Below are 17,017 nucleotides of genomic sequence, written 5' to 3' on the forward strand. Positions count from 1 at the left end.
TTTGTGTTAAGATTTTTTCCTCCACATGAGCAGCCTTGTGGTTGCCGTGAACCACTTCAGTGCATGAATGGGTCCACAGCCTTGCTTCTCTATGTTGTCCTATATTTGCTATGAATCCATGAACTCAAAGAGCATATCCTGTCAGGTATTATCCTACACCTGTGCCACAGCCAACACCTGGTGTTGAGCCACAGTGCTTACTGTCACCAATCTTTCTTTATGTACATATCATTATCCTCTACATCATTTCTTTATCTGATATGATAAAGAAAACATAACCAAAAAATAATGTTAAACAAAATAAACTTGCAAAATCACAGGGATTGTATAAAGATTTTTAATAAAACACATCAGTTTTCCACCAGTTTTAATAAAAATGGACAAGAACATTAAAGCACTCAAATTTTGTAGCTGTTTCAGTACAAGCAATGAGATGAGTTTAAATGGGCAAGCTAAAGTTTCTAAGCTGTCACATCGAAACTTTAAAACATGTACATATACAAAACACCTAATTAACAGCTCTCAAGTTCTGGCACCTAAAGAAAATGAAGAACAGATCCATTTGTTTGTTGCTATGATAGAAAATTCATAACATGTATTGTAAAAAAATATAGTAATGAAAGAGTGCATTGGTAATCTAGTTGAAGCTCAGTCCATGGCTGAATGGACTGACCTAATCTACAGAAAGTCATTCTTAGTGCCAACAATCTCAGAATCTTAATCATTCACACAACTCTCAAGACTGTGGTAAATGTACTATCCCAGAAATTCAAACTCCCACCCAGAGCCAATAAACCTATACAGATAAATATGTCAATAAATTACCATTGATTTTGAATGTGAGAAACACAAGTGAAACACAACAACAAGAAGTAATAAAACTCAACAATATACAAAGGAATCCTTGCTCTCTCTTTCTCCTTTTTAAAACGATCATAAAGAAACAAGCACAGAAAATCCGGGGAACTTATGATTAGTTCGGAAGAATTTAATACACCCAAGTTTAACCAGACAACTACACTTATACAACTCTCCGTACTTCAAAGAACTGCTTGAGGTAATACACTTGTCCAATGGTCATGGCCACCAGCACCAAGGCCTCAAACACCGACCACATCACCACCCGCGAGTTAGTGTTGTCATTGATGGAGCGGTGGATGCGTTCCCTCACCTCCATGTAGTCCTGCTCATGCTTCACCCCAGAGAGTGCCGCCGACAGCTCCTTGATCATGTCCTCCATCTTGTTCCCTCCAGCCTGCTCACCTGTGGATGGTTCCATTACAGTCTTAGTGCTTGGAAATGTATGGAGTGGACTTCTCATGGTTGCACTGTCTTGTTCTGAATCAAATATCTAAACTCATCTAAAGACTTCACAGTTATGTATGTGTGTGTGTGTGTGTTATTCTCCACTGTTGCCTCACCTGTGTTTTGTGTGTGTGTGTGTGTGTGTGTGTGTGTGTGTGTGTGTGTGTGTGTGTGTGTGTGTGTGTGTGTGTGTGTGTGTGTGTGTGTGTGTGTGTGTGTGTGTGTGTGTGTTTATAATTTGAAAGATGCATTCACCTACATGTTGGGTTTGGACTTAAACACAGTATCATAAGGTCTGCCATGGGGGTTATATAATCCTTTATGTGCCTCACATAGGAATTTGTACATGCTACATCAGTTTAATAAAATATTGCTTGAAGTAGCTCCCCACTTTCTACTTTTGCCAGAAGTAGCTATAGAACAGGAATAAGTGTTGATAGTAAGTTTTGCAAAGGCATACAGCTGGCAAATTCAGAAGAGCAGTAACCATGGAAATGGCATTAGAAGATCACATGAGCAATCAACCCACTTTACACATAAGAAAGGTGTATGGAAAGGGACTAAATGAGGATAGAAAGTCTTGTGCAAGGCTACAGAAAAAGAAAAGCAATATTTAGCAAATTCAAAAGAGTAGTCACTATGATAATGGCATTGGAAAAAATAAGATCTACAGAAGTACCATTATATACCAAAGAAGCTCAGTGCAACCCAGACCGTGAACAGCAGCAGCTGCAGTGGACCTCCTTCCAACATTGCTCACCTTCCTCAGCGTTGGGTGCATGGTGCTCAGCCTTGGTGTCATCGCCCACCTCCATCGTGAACATGACAATTTTGGGCGTCATAGTGGACATCTTGTTGGAGAAACAGTAGGTGTAGACGCCATCCATGCTGGCAGGGAAGGTGTACCTCCCATTGGACTCGCGCTCACCCTCATGGATGGTCTTCCCCTCGGGGTTGTAGATCTTGATGTCTATGTCAAGGAAGCCTCCCTCAGCAACCTCAAATGCCAGACCTGCAATGGTTGGAGAGTGTCACTGCTACAGAGCTGTGTCCAACTCACTATCAATGAAACCTGTGTGCTAAACAAGCTTCTCTTTCAGATATGGATGTCACAGATTTTCTGTTGCAAATCAGCCAGTGTTAAGGTTCTTCAAGTTATGTTAGCCTGTTTTGATTAAGTTTCTTTACATTAAATAATTTTGGTTCTTTGAGGGTTTTTTTTCCTTTCAGCCAATAATCATTTCTAATATGTTAAGAATGATAATCACAAATAAATCCAATAGAAAATGGGTCATTCTACAAGAAAAAAAATACACTGCCCTCAGCAGAGACTAACAGTTTAAAAATTTTAAACTCCAACTCCTTCATATTAATCAGTGTTTTGCTCCTATTAGTTTTAAATACTAATGTGGCAGCTTTATATTCTATTTCTCACAGAAAAATTATGACTCAGAAGTGGAGAGTGGGCTGGTTTGTTTCCATCTGACTCTACATTCTTCAATCGAACCAGATGCATGAACCTCTTAAATGTCAATGCCCTCGTGATGCTCTCCTCTTAGTACCGCATTTTTCACAAAGAACTCCTTTACTGGTTTACACCACCATTATTTTTTAAACCTTCTTATTTTGTCAATCTCAATTTTCTGTACTACTTCAGCTGTGGGAGAAGTGAGGGCTGCGGACACCGGTGGGAGAAAAAATAAAATCCGGTGGAAATACTTCGCAGATTTAGTGGAAACACACCATACCTCATCAGATAAGACTAAATAAAGTCATCCAGTGGAAAGAATCGTGCCTGTTTCAATAAATGCCTGGCATACAGTGGTGAGAGGGGTAGCCAACCCTCGCCAGCTGGCCCCACATGCCCCTCCCTGCCGTCCTGCCCACTACTTACCTAATTTTGTGCCCGCCGTCACCTTCTCGAAGAAACATTCTTCTGCATGGGCGTCCACGGTGATAAAATAGCCGTGTGCCCCAGTCAGGAGGGAGAGGCAGCCCAGCACGGCCAACAGGCACCCGGTCGTCATTTTGTTGTTGTTGTGAAGAGACACGTCGACCACTCGCCTATTTTACTATTTCTAATTTTCGTTATTCCTCCTTTATAAGTGTTTATACTTGCAAAATAATATATTTCTTGTTTTTTGATACTTAAATCACATGTATTAGTTTGTTATTGGTGAGAAATAAGGAAATAGGTGTATCTCTACTTTTTGTTTTCTGAATGCTTGTATTTTGCCATTTTCCAGCAAGAAGTGTGTAATATAAAAGTTCATTACTCATTTTAGAACTATACGGAAAATGCTGCTGATAACATTGCTCCATGGAAAAAGAGAACAAAAAATTTATATAGCAATATCTACTTCTGATATCTGCAATTATCACTAGTATTGATTTAAATATTTACAATAAAAAAATTAGATTACTTTTTTTCTTGTATCACTGCATATTCACCGATATGAACCTCACAATAATGACAAAATAGGCGAAATAAGAGAATAGCGCCGTCGCCCCCGCATCATGATGGCGGCCCCGGCAGTGTCCAGTCACTCTGCAATGAAGTCCTCCCACCTCGCCGCTCTCACCCCGGACTGGATGAACAATGAAGTCCTCACCGGTGTAAGTATTTCTATCCCACGTTCTTTCTCTTCAGTTAATGAGGCTGGCTAGTGGCGTAGTGTTGTGGGTGGAGAGAGTTGTTACATTGGCCTCGTCATCCCCGTCAGGCAGTGTTTGTGTTAGGCAGTGGTCTCCTCCTCGCTAGCTATGAAGTGCTGCTATAATATGTTGTAGTGACAGGTAGTGCGGCGGAGGTGTGGGTTCCAGGTGTGTTAGAGGTTTGTTGTGTGGAGCAAGGGAGGAGTGGGGAATGTCAAGGCACTGTCAACACAACCTGAATGAGTTGCCATTAGGATTCGCGGAATTATCATCTGTGTACTTGTGTTTGTCATATCTGGTCGTAAATAGTACTGCGGTTGTAGTCTCTCTCTCTCTCTCTCTCTCTCTCTCTCTCTCTCTCTCTCTCTCTCTCTCTCTCTCTCTCTCTCTCTCTCTCTCTCTCTCTCTCTCTCTTCTATATACGACATGAGACTTCTGCATATCTTCTCTCTTAGTTACAGGGCTGTTCTTGAGGAGGTTAGCTACGGCCAAACCATAAGCAGTCTTGAAAAGAATATAAAACCTTGCTAAGATATAGAGAAAATACCTTGAAGAAAATAATAACTACAGAGCTTGCCATCACTTTTAATGATATATATATATATATATATATATATATATATATATATATATATATATATATATATATATATATTTGTAATTTGTATGGATTAAGGAGTACCGCCCAAGAGCAACAAAGTCAATGAGAAAAGGTAATGGCCTTGTATTATTCCGTCACCTTATTTTCCAATAGTTTTCTTTACAAAAACCCATTGTACACATTCAATACAGCTGTGTAAAGGGACAGAAAAATGCCACCAACTTTCTGGGGAGCAGGCAGCCACACTGATCGGACGTGTGTCTCCTCCGTCTTCCCTGGTGCGCCCCTCAGCTTCTCATGGCTCGTGGTGGTGGTTCTCAGCCACCACCTTCCACTGTTGTAAACCCATCTACTGGTGCTGTAGGTCGGGGTGGTGCTACTGGTGACGCAGTTGGTGTTAATAACCAATTATGTGATGGTGGTTCTACCTCGTATACTAAGCCCCAAACCACTGCGCTCCCTAGCGGTACCTCAGGTGATGTTATGTGCTGGTTCTACCTGTCAGAGTTCACTTGATGATTCTTGTATTGGCTATGATAGGAATTGTAACAACTGGTTTTGTTCTACCTCCATGTGTCTCAGTATTCCTGAGCCTCTTGTAGCCAGTATCAAACAGTATGGCTGTGATTCTATTGCTTATATTTGTACTGACTGTCGTTCATCCAGTCGTAGTAATGGTGCTGGTGGCCAAAACAACACTGCCTTTAGTTAACTCCTACAAACAGTTAAGAAACTATGTGAAACAGTACAAACACTTTCCTCCCAAGTATCATCCATGCAACAACACACTTGTACATCCTACTCCACACAATCAACAGAACAAACAAACAGACAGATAATAAGAGAGGAGATCAGAGAAATGAGGGAGAGAGAAAAAAGAGTAACATCAATTATTGTTAGAGGCATAGATGCCACCACTGATGATGACTTTGGGGCAGCCTTTGACCCCATAGTTAACCACCTTATTGGCAGATCACTAACCTTATCAAGTGTTGACTGTATAAACAGAGAGAAGAAACTATTCCGTATTAAGATTGACGACAATACAGCACGAAGGACTCTATTACAGAATGCTAAAGACCTCAAAAACTCAAGGTACAGTCACATTTACATAAACAGAGACTTGACATACGTGCAACGCAAAGAATTAGCAGAACGTAGAGCTCAAGCAGCCTCAGCCAACACCACCGCAGCTGCTAATTTAAACTAGTGTTTCCCAGTCCAGCTTCAAGTCCAGTTCATGTCTGCTATAAGTCACTAATTATTTGTTTATTAATGTTAACAATCTACCAAACAAACTTAATTACATAACTAACATACTGACTAACCACAATGTAGACATATTTGCTGTTACAGAGACCTGGTTACTTCCTTCAATTACAAATGCCACACTTTCTGTTCAAGGCTACAACATAGTTCGCACAGACACTACAGGTACAATACATAAACATGGTGTAGCATTCCATGTAAGGAACACACTTGAGTTTGTCTCCATACCAGTTGTCTGTTCAAATGTACACGTTATTTACCTCATATCCCTTAAATTACACGTCATAGTTGTCTACAGACCACCTTCTTATTCACACTTAGAAAATGACCTCCTGGTTAACTTTCTTATGGCGTATTGTTTGAACAAAGATGTGGTTATCTTGGGGGATTTTAACCTACCAGCTGTTGACTGGACTTTGAAGGAAGCAATGTACAAAAATTATAACATTTCTACTCAACATTTTATGAATTGTTTCATATCTCTTGGCCTTAAGCAATGGGTTAATTTCTCAACTTTTTACCCATCGGGTAACACACTAGATTTAGTATTTACATCTGAGCTTGATAGAGTGGGAACTATTACCTCACTCTGCCCTATGCCTGGATGTGGTCATGTTCCTATATTACTTGACTATTTCTTTTCTACTAACTCTGACTCTGCTACAGTTCCCACTAAGAGAGCATGGAACAAAGCAAAATATAATAAAATCAACACTTACCTTTCCAATGTTGACTGGGATTTTGAACTTGCTTATCTTTCATCTGATCTAATGTATGAAAAGTTTCTTGACATTGTCACACCTCTTATAGATTTCTATGTACCACTAAAGCCTTCCAAACCCACTTTTAAAACCTTCAAGCCTCCCCACCAGTTAAAAAGAGAGCGAAACAGATTATGGTCATCATACAAATTACAAAGGGCTACACATGGTCGTCGCTCCCCTCAAGCTCAAATTGCTTTAAATAATTTCAATCATGTTAATTCTCAATTCAGAAACTTCCACATTATTTCCCAAAAGAACATGAAGAGGCTCTTGTAAAAACTTGTGTCATAACCCTAAAGCTCTGCACCAGTATGTGCAAGAAAAAGTTTGTGCCCGACAGTAGGTCCTTTAAAGTTAACAGATGGATCATTAACTACTGACTGTTATCAGATGGCTGAGTTATTTGCTGACAGTTTTGCCTCTGTTTTTGAGAACAAAAACTTGTATCCTGCTCCTCACCAACATAGCGACTCCCAAATAGCACATATTGACATACAACAGGAAGACATTCGTCAGAAACTCTCTCTACTAGACCCTAACTCCAGTATGGGCCCGGATGGTATTCACCCTCAACTGTTAAAGTCTTGCCCAAATCTAACTTTTCCACTCTTTCTTATTTTTAAGAAGTCAATGTCAACAGGCATACTTCCTAGGAAGTGGAAAGTATCTCAAATTACCCCTATTTTCAAAAAAGGCTCCCGCCATCAGCCGTTAAACTATAGACCAATAAGCCTAACATCAGTGTGTTGCAAGACTCTTGAACGCATAGTGGTTGACGGTCTTACAGAATATCTTAATAGTAATGGCATTTTATCTACAGACCAGTTTGGCTTCAGGAGTGGGAGATCAACTGAGGACCAACTACTGCTTACTTACAACTCTATCACATCATGGCTAGACAGTGGATATACAGTAGACTTAATTCTGTTTGATTTTTCTAAAGCATTTGATGTTGTCAACCACACTATTCTCCTACAAAAACTTTCCTGTCTAGGTATCTCTGGTGTCCTCCTACAGTGGATCAAAGACTTCCTCACTCAGCAAACAGTGTCTGTCTCTGTTACAGGCGTCCCAAGCAGTCACAAGTTGATCCCCAGTGGAGTACCCCAGGGTTCAGTTCTTGGTCCTTTACTTTTTATTATCTATGTAAACCACTTACCGTCTTACATAAAGAGTGATTGCAAAATATTTGCTGACGATCTAAAGATTTATCTGCCCATTCGTAACTTACTGCACACCCATACAGTTGTTGACATATGTAACTGCCAACGTGATATCAACTCATTATATATAGAATATCTAACTCCTGGGGGCTTTCTTTAAATATAGATAAGTGTGTCACACTGAGATTCAACAGAGGCACTTTTCCAGAGCAAGACATAGGCCCATATAACACCTACTCACTCATTAGTACAGATATACAAAAGGTTAATGCCCTCAAGGATCTTGGTGTACTGGTTGACACTTCTTTACGCTTCCACATGCACATAAAAACCAGTTAACAAGGCTGCAGGTCTGGCAGCAAATTTACTAAAAGCAACTATTTGTAGATCACAGAATTTCATGCTAAATCTTTTTATTACACATGTAAGACCACTACTAGAATACTGTTCATGCCTATGGAACACATGTTATCTTGGAGACCTAAAGATGCTAGAAAGTGTTCAGAGGTCGTGGACTCGACACATAGACGGAATGACTGGACTGTCCTACAAAGAGCGTTTGTTAGCTCTTGACCTCTACTCTGTACGTGGACGCCTTACTCGTGCTGACATAATAAAGTACTGGAAGATCTTCCACTCTGAGTGTTCTATCTCTCCCAAAGATTTATTCATCACAACACCACATGCACATACTCGTGGACACCGTTTTAAATTAGCTCACCAGTACAGTTCAGTGGATCTTAGATCTCGATTTTTCTCATTCCGGTGTGTCCGTTTATGGAATTTTTTGCCTGACCATGTTGTTGCTCTGAACTCACTGCCATCCTTCAAATCAGCCCTTCACAGTCATTTAGGCGACATTCTGTACGACTTTGTGGAGTAATATGCATACACACATGTGCTGCTGTTTGCTGCACAATAATATATCCTGCATTTCTGAACAGTTTCAATGGGTACACATTCCAGTCCACTCACAGTTTGTTACAATCATCCAGTAATCTACATCTTAAGTTGACTGGCGTACCCATTTTCCTAGCTACCTTTTTCCTACTCTTCGTTGTACTTTTTTGGTTTGGGAGCTAAGGGTGGCTAACCAGGTGAGTAACTAGGTGAGTGGTGGAAATGAGGGATTTTCAGGTGGGATGGAATGAAAATGAGTAATTTCCAGTAACTAAATTATCAGAATCAAGTCAAACACAGTAAATATGATGGTTAACCGTTGGAGTTTATGCTTAGGCATGATGGTTGAGGCACACAGACACTATACTCCAGTAGAGATTGCAGGAGCCAGTGAGTATTATGGTGGTGAGAGAATGACTGGATGTAAACAAACCAAAGTCTGAACTCGAGAGTGGGTTGTGGCGAGTCTTTTTTACAGTTCCCCATAAAAAAATTATTTCAAAAAATTATTTTGGCTGTTTTACATTTCCTAGTTTGTTTTATGGGGTTTTTTTTATGTGTTTTAAGTGAAAACAAGATGTTCTACTTAACATTTACACATAAATTCCCTCTTTATTTTATGAATTTTAGATAAAAAATATTTTTTTGGCCAAATTCGTCCGGGTATGTATGAAATCCGAGTATTTGGGGTCCGACTTCGTGAGGTATTACTGTATATATATATATATATATATATATATATATATATATATATATATATATATATATATATATATATATATATATATATATATTTTTTTTTTTTTTTTTTTTTTTCCTTCTCAATATAGCATTTATATTTATACAGTAGCTATATTCAATTTTTATTTAGGTAACTTTTTTTCTCATTTAATATAACTTACTGTTTTCATATAGTTTTATATAGATATAGTACATTTAATTTGTATTTAAATAACTTTTTTTAGTCTCAGTATTATTTTTATAACAGTATATATATGCTTTTATTTTATTTTTACTCAGATTTAATATAGTTAGATTTAACCAGCCTTGCCACAGGCCAGTCTCTTACCTGGAGAGGTGAGTGGTAGGTGTGCTCAACTACATTTAGGTTGAATTGTGTGGTGCATAGAATCCTGTCTCCCTCTAGAAATCAAGGAATTTTTCTTTTAGAAGAAAAATTATATTTGAAGTGACTATAGGTAAGCCAATGTTGGCCTTTCAGACTTCCATCATGGCAGTGGAGTTTGATGGTGGTGTGGTGGTGGGGGCCGACTCTCGCACCTCCATGGGTGTTTACGTCTCCAACCGCGTGACAGACAAGTTGACACGGGTCACTGACCACATCTACTGCTGTCGCTCTGGCTCAGCTGCCGACACCCAGGCCATTGCTGATATAGTGGCCTCTCACATGGAGCTCCTGGAGTGAGTTGTCTCAAGTGAAGTAATGTTGAAATATCTTTTGCAGAAGTTCCTCATACCTGTGATTTCCTTTAATGGTTTATTGCAGATGATCCTCATACCTTTGATTTCCTGTAATAGTTTACTCGTAGTATACAATACTGCTCAATGCAAAATGACATTGTCATCACTGATGAACCATTCACTTATGCCACTCACTATACCACTATGTAAAGTAACAAATGTAAAGCTTTGACTTGAAAATTTGTTGTCATATTCCAGACTTGTTTTAAGAGAAAATAGATGACTAGATTTTGATGCTAGCTAAATTTACAAAATATAAAAGCAGTGCAAGAACAATTTTGGAGTTTTACTCACTGTAGTTAGACACCAACTTTACACAGCCCTTCTCCAACTCCAGCCTCCCATCTGTCTAGTGAACACCAACAATCCAATTGTCCAGTAAACATCAGATACCAACAAACTAAGTCTTTTCTTGTTTCTTCCTGTCATGAGTCACCTGTGCTTTACTTCTGACTGCTCATTCATGTGCTGTGCTGGTGTGCATGCTAAATGGCATTGATTAGAAAATCTCACTGAGTGGTCTAGAAATTTACCCATGAGAAGAAAACACTTGTAAAGAATTTTTATTTTTATTATTTTTTATTGTTATTTATTTATTTACTTTTTATTTATTTATTTATTTTATTTATTTTATTTTATTTATTTTATTTATTTATTTATTTTTTTTTTTTCTTTTCTTTTTCTGTGGAATGCCATCTCACATAGATGACATAGGTATTGAAAAGAAACTTACACTTACACTTCTTGTGAATATGCAGAGTGAAGCTAGGGGATCCACCACGGGTTCAGATTGCAGCCAATACATTCAAAGAAATCTGCTACAACTACCGTGACCAGCTGATGGCCGGCATCATCGTGGCTGGATGGGACAAGGCCAAGGGGGGTCAGGTGAGTTGTCTTCAGATTAACACAGCAATCAGTAAGTACAGAGATTTCTCAGATTATACAAGGATATATATTCCTGAAGGGATCATGTATTGTAATTTTGCATAAAGTGAGTATGTTTACTGATCTAAACTGTACTGAAGGATTGCATGCAGCTGACATTAAGTTGAAGGATATGAGTTGTGGGATATCAGGCAGACTTATAAGATAGTTAGGTTTTAATATTACTTACTTGTATGTGTTTATGTAAAGCTGTACCATTGCGTGGCTTTGTATTGGATATGTTGGTGTTCACCAGTCATGCTCTACCGATTCCAAGCAGAGCTGGTCCCAGAACCAGTTCTGATGGTTCTACCCAGCCAAGGAACTGGTTCCTTGAATACATGAGTCCCTGCCCACCACAAAGGAATAGTGTGTTAGTGGGACACATGGGAAACACCTGGTGACACCTGGCAGTCCATCATGGAACTAAATCAGCCATACAACTTTATCTTAACATTGTGTTATTCTAAATAATCTATGTAATATGAAAAAATGACAAGTTTTTTTTTACCTTTTGTTATTCCAAAATCACATGCTCTAAATATGTTGAAATCAAGAAATCCTTGTACTACTATTGCACTAACAGAGTTGGAGCTGCCTTGAGAAAATAAGTGAAAGTAAACAAATCTAACTTGACATATTTATTATAATGATACAGTTTTCACCAGAGATTGGTAGTGACATTATATATATATATATATCATCAGATTTCCTAACCAAATACAAATGTACAACATAAGTTAAGACTGAAAAAAAATTGTTACAGCAGTGCAGTGCTTGCAGATGAGGTAACTGTGGGAACAAGATGAAGTGTGCTTGTACTTGTTATCTACCATTCGTTTGTATGTCATTATCCAGTTTATTGTAGCCAGACACTGGTGATTTGTTTCAGTTAAATCCTAAGGTTTGCCAGTGATATGTATACATATCAATAACATTTTCTGAGCTGCCATGATCACAAGGGAATGGCAAGTGTTTGCAGACAGATGCAGTGAAGGGAGGCTGGATTCCTCATCCATTGTAGGCTCCAGTGATCCCGTGAGCTTGCCAAGGTGTAATCCCACATGATTTTGTTAATGAGGGTGCAAACATTTGTTCAACATACAAGCAAAATAGTTGATAACAAGTACCTATACAATATTGCTTCTAACAAGGAATTCTGTCCCTAATTAGCAAAGAGGAAAGAGAACACAAAGAGAAAAGTTCAGTAAACAAGACTTGATTCACCATTCACTCAGTCTTATGAGTCAAATGTTCTTGTATTTATATGTACATGTATCTATATGCATCTCTATATTTCTATATCTATATATGTATTTAAAGTCATTCATTGAGGTTTCTGCTTATAGACAGTTTATACCTTATAGTGTTTATTAGTAATAATACTTTTTGTTCTCTGAAAGGTTTACACAATTCCTCTGGGAGGGATGATCGTCCGCCAGCCAGTAGCCATTGGAGGGTCTGGCAGCACCTACGTTTGGGGTCACATTGATGCTGCCTACAGACCAAACATGACTAAAGAGGAGACTGTGGATTTTGTTAAAAACAGTAAGTAATATTTAAATATTTCCTTTGCATGCTGTCAAGCATTTTCTCAACTCTACATATAAGTGTGGTCACTAAAAGAAAACACTATTTACCCCTAAAGGAATGGCAGTGGTGATTATTTGTCTCACTAGGACTGGCTCTCCTGTGCCAAATATGAAAAATAGCATTCAGCTTAAACTGCACTGGAGTGGATTAAATAATTTAGTCTTTTTACTCTGTAACAAAGCATTCCAGGTGTCTCTCTGTAGTGATTACGGAGACACTAAGTTGAAGAGAGAAGTTTGGAGGCAGTGAGTTATTTGCTTATCATGTATCTGTTTTGCCTGACTGGTTGGCTAGCACCTAATGAAAACACATGCCTTAATCTCTATTCATGTGTTGCTAAAACAGTTTTATGAAATTCCTGCCCCAGTTTACTCTCACTAAGATGTGTGAGTGGGTAATATTCATAACATCCAAGTGAGTAACTGTTGCCAGTCTTCACATAATAAAGCAACTACAGCCACCTCCAATCAGACCTTCAAGGGTTAAGATGTTTTCATCCAGGATTCCTTGATTAAAATCAAATAACTAGTTTAAATTTACTTTTATCAGAGTAAGAATACCAGTGTGTGTGTGTGTGTGTGTAATTCACCTCAGTCGTCTGCTGGTCACCCAGCCAGTCTTTCCCATTACGGAGCGAGCTCAGAGCTCATAAACCGAACTTCGGGTAGGACTGAGACCACATCACACACAACACACCGGGAAAGCGAGGCCACAACCCCTCGAGTTACATCCCGTACCTATTTACTGCTAGGTGAACAGGGGCCACACATTAAGAGGGTTGCCCATTTGCCTCGCCACTTTCCGGGACTCGAACCCAGTCCTCTGGATTGTGAGTTGAGCATGCTAACCACTACACTACGTGTGTGTGTGTGTGTGTGTGTTCATTACATTTATCAGAGTAAGAATATCATTGTGGTGTGTGTGTGTGTGTGTTATTGTGTGTTAACAATGTGTGTGTAATTTTTTCACCTTGGTCACCTGTTGGTCACCCAGCCAGTCGTTCTCATTACGGTGTGAGCTGAGCTCATTATTACCAATCTTCGGGTAGGACTGAGACCACACACACACAACACACCCGGGACAACGAAGTCACAACTCCTCAATTTACATCCTGTACCTACTCACTGCTAGGTGAACAGGAGCTGCACGTGAAAGGAGAAACACTCAAATTATCTCCACCCGACCGGGGAATCGAACCCTTGTTCTCAGGCTTGTGAAGCCAGCGCTCTAACCACTGTGTATTTACCTAGTTGTAGTTTTACAGGGCCTGGGCTTTATGCTCGTGTGGCCCTGTCTCCATATCTACACTTACCCAATCTGTGTGTGTGTGTGTGTAAATTAGTAAGTAGATTTACAAGTACAAGCGATCCCTGCTTAACGAAGGTGTTGCGTTCCTAAAAAACACTTCATTAAGCGAACCGATTATAACAAGTTTAACAAGTCATTATAATGTACACTGATGTATGTATGTACGTAACTTTATAATGTTGATCTTAAATTTATGAAGGGAGGGAGAGTGAAACGGGAAAGACACTAACCGGCAACCTGTGGAATGTAAACAAAGGTCATATCATTGTATCACATACAAAACTTATGTACCACATTTCCATAAGGCTTTCCATTTTATCCATTGTAGAGTCACGAGTTCAGGTGGTTCTTTTAGCTTGCAAGGAAGATATGGTCTCATCAGCCTTCTTAATAGAGTCTGCTGACTTGAAAATAGTAGAGACAGTAGTTGGTGTCAAGATGGTGGCGAGCATTCCTATAGTTTTCTCGCCTCTCGTGTCTGTGAATAATATCCCGCTTCACTTCAAGAGTAAGAGACTTCCTGGTCTTCTTAGGAACACTAGGCCACATTGCAGGGTGTTTTAGTGGTAAGTTGAGCGAGGGAAGACGAGCTGTTGCTGATGCTGTTAATGTTTTTAACAGGGGAGTGAGTTGTGTGTGTGTTGTCCACGAGGGCTTGATCTTGATCTTGATCTTGATTCTACAGGTGTCCCAGGATTTCTCCTGAGGCAGGCCTTAGTATCGGCAGCTCCTGGTGTGTTCAAGAGCCTGTCGGCTTGCGTGATACGGCAGGGCTTTCAAACTCGGAAAAAATTACCTGGATAATACTTCGTTAAAGCAAGTTTGGTGTTCGTTAAATGACCAGATGGTAGTAAAATTAAACCTTCGTTGTAAAGAAATTTCGTTGTGTGAACTTTCATTAAGTGGGGGTTGCCTGTATTGCTATATCAAACAATACAATTAGATCAATTCAAGCAAAGTATGACATAGCTATGGTCCATCAAGCCTGGGCTCCGTGATGGACAGATTAAGTAAATACAGGTAAACCCCGCTTAACAAAGGGATTACGTTCCCAAAAAACCCTTCGTTAAGTGAAACTTCGTTAAGCGAACTGATTATAACAAGTTTGGTTACGGTGGTAAGTTATTATTGTTTTGAACTAGGGGAGTGAATGGTGCATGTGTTGTCCACAAGAGGTGCTGGTGTATTCAAAAGCCTGTCAGGTTGCATGATACAGAGGGCTTTCAAACTTGGAAAAAATTACCTGGATAAAACTTCATTAAAGCAAGTTTGGTGTTCGTTAAATGAGCAGATGGTAGTAAAATGAAACCTTCGTTGTAGCGAAATTTTGTTGTGTGAACCTTCGTTAAGCGGGGTTTGCCTGTACTGTGTAAATGGTAAGAGAAGTTTGCTAACAAATGCTACTACATTATATCACACTGTGTATAACATTACATATACACAATAACAGTATAGCCTCAGAAGAATGATGATGATCTCTCTTGAGCACAGTGAGCAGGAACATCTTCAGGAAGCTGGAAGACAGTTCTAATTGATTTGGTTAAATCACATTTTTTCCTACTAAATTTGTTATTTTTAAAATCTCACCATATTGAAAGCTGAAAACCATGAACCTCATTTCCTACTGCAGTCATTGAATTAAGTGATGCTGTTTTCAAACTCTCCTCCCATTCATCCTCTCCCATTTTGCCATCCTTCATGTTTCTTCATCTAATAGTAATAGAAAATGCATAATAAAGACTTCAAAATCTTTCTTTACCAACTTTTAAATTTTTGATGAAGGGACATGATGGTTAAGTTGTGGGAGAAGAGGAATAATAGGAGTTAGATTGTTATAAAAACATGTTCCCATATCTCTCTCTCTCTCTCTCTCTCTCTCTCTCTCTCTCTCTCTCTCTCTCTCTCTCTCTCTCTCTCTCTCTCTCTCTCTCTCTCTCTCTCTGTGTGTGTGTGTAAAGTACTGATATTAGTACTTGTTTGTGTTTGAGGTAGTGACATTACAACTGCACAAGGTGTGTCTTACAAGGTATTGTATTACAGCGCTGACCTTGGCTCTGACAAGGGACGGCAGCAGCGGCGGGGTGGTGCGGGTTGCTATCATCACCAAGGATGGAGCTGAGCGCCGTGTGTTCCTCCACAATGAACTCCCTCAGTTCTATCAGGGATAGTTTGTTAAATGTTATTTGTCATTCTATATATAGGAGTACTTTAATCTTTTCTTTAACAGACCTCACCTATGAACCTTGTGAAGGATTACAGCTGCGTAAGCTACCATGCCAGCTTTGCTGATGATTTATCATTTGTACCAGGAATGAAGATGACAAACTGAAAATAACGGGTACCATCCCACAAAGTCATCCAAACTGTTCTCGTGTCAGCCTTAGTTCGTGACTTTCTCATCTGTCTTTGATACAGGTTACTTACACTTTTATGTACTGAAATTAAATAAATTATTCAGGCAAAATTGCACTTTTATTGACCATAATCAAGTTTAACTTAATTTGCCCTAAATTTTTATCAACTTTCCCTGTTGTTATTCTGAATACAAAAATACATTTCCATCACACTAAAACCAAGGTTTGGGTAGGATCAACCCAGGAGTTTTCTTGGCTGCAAGTAGTGAAACAGTTTTTCTACAACTGAAAGGAAAATCTTGTGCTATTTTCATAAAGAAAATAAATCTGTTCAAACTCTGGCTAGTGGCAACACTTAGGCCTACATGCCAAGGCCTCACAAGTCATGAGACTATATGACCTGGGATGGGTTGTGTGCTTCTGCCGCTCACATCCTGCACACCTTGCCAAGTGGTGTGGGAACAAATTAAGAATGCATTGTACGTTTTGTAAAATTTATAATCAACATTAACAAATATAAAGGAAAATACTATTAAGGATCATATTGTCTATCATTATTTCACTTACTCCATAAAATTTATAAATGTGTAACACTCATAAGTGTGTTTACACACACACACACACACACACACACACATGTAGCATGCTTGGTTCACAACAGAAGTCAGGGTTCATGTCTCAGTGTTTAATCCTTGT

At 39.1% G+C, this 17,017-nt stretch overlaps 2 protein-coding genes across 2 annotated transcripts; one reads left to right on the plus strand and one right to left on the minus strand.

Annotated features, from left to right (window-relative positions):
• Positions 1 to 353: 353 nt before the first annotated feature.
• Positions 354 to 3,358, minus strand: LOC123499817 (transmembrane emp24 domain-containing protein 2-like). Its single transcript, XM_045248310.1, has 3 exons — positions 3,200 to 3,358; positions 2,066 to 2,317; positions 354 to 1,263 (listed from the first exon to the last, which is right to left on the minus strand). The coding sequence occupies exons 1-3, from the start codon at positions 3,330 to 3,332 to the stop codon at positions 1,022 to 1,024; spliced, it is 627 nt and encodes a 208-aa protein (XP_045104245.1). The 5' UTR covers positions 3,333 to 3,358; the 3' UTR covers positions 354 to 1,021.
• A 412-nt stretch (positions 3,359 to 3,770) lies between these two features.
• LOC123499816 (proteasome subunit beta type-6-like) lies at positions 3,771 to 16,431 on the plus strand. The gene is made up of 5 exons (XM_045248309.1): positions 3,771 to 3,921; positions 9,880 to 10,079; positions 10,898 to 11,027; positions 12,470 to 12,614; positions 16,008 to 16,431. Exons 1-5 carry the CDS (start codon positions 3,823 to 3,825, stop codon positions 16,133 to 16,135), a joined length of 702 nt encoding a protein of 233 aa, XP_045104244.1. The 5' UTR covers positions 3,771 to 3,822; the 3' UTR covers positions 16,136 to 16,431.
• The last annotated feature ends 586 nt before the right edge of the window (positions 16,432 to 17,017 follow it).

The sequence above is a fragment of the Portunus trituberculatus genome, chromosome 50 (assembly GCF_017591435.1).
Source record: "Portunus trituberculatus isolate SZX2019 chromosome 50, ASM1759143v1, whole genome shotgun sequence".
NCBI classification, from domain to species: domain Eukaryota; kingdom Metazoa; phylum Arthropoda; class Malacostraca; order Decapoda; family Portunidae; genus Portunus; species Portunus trituberculatus.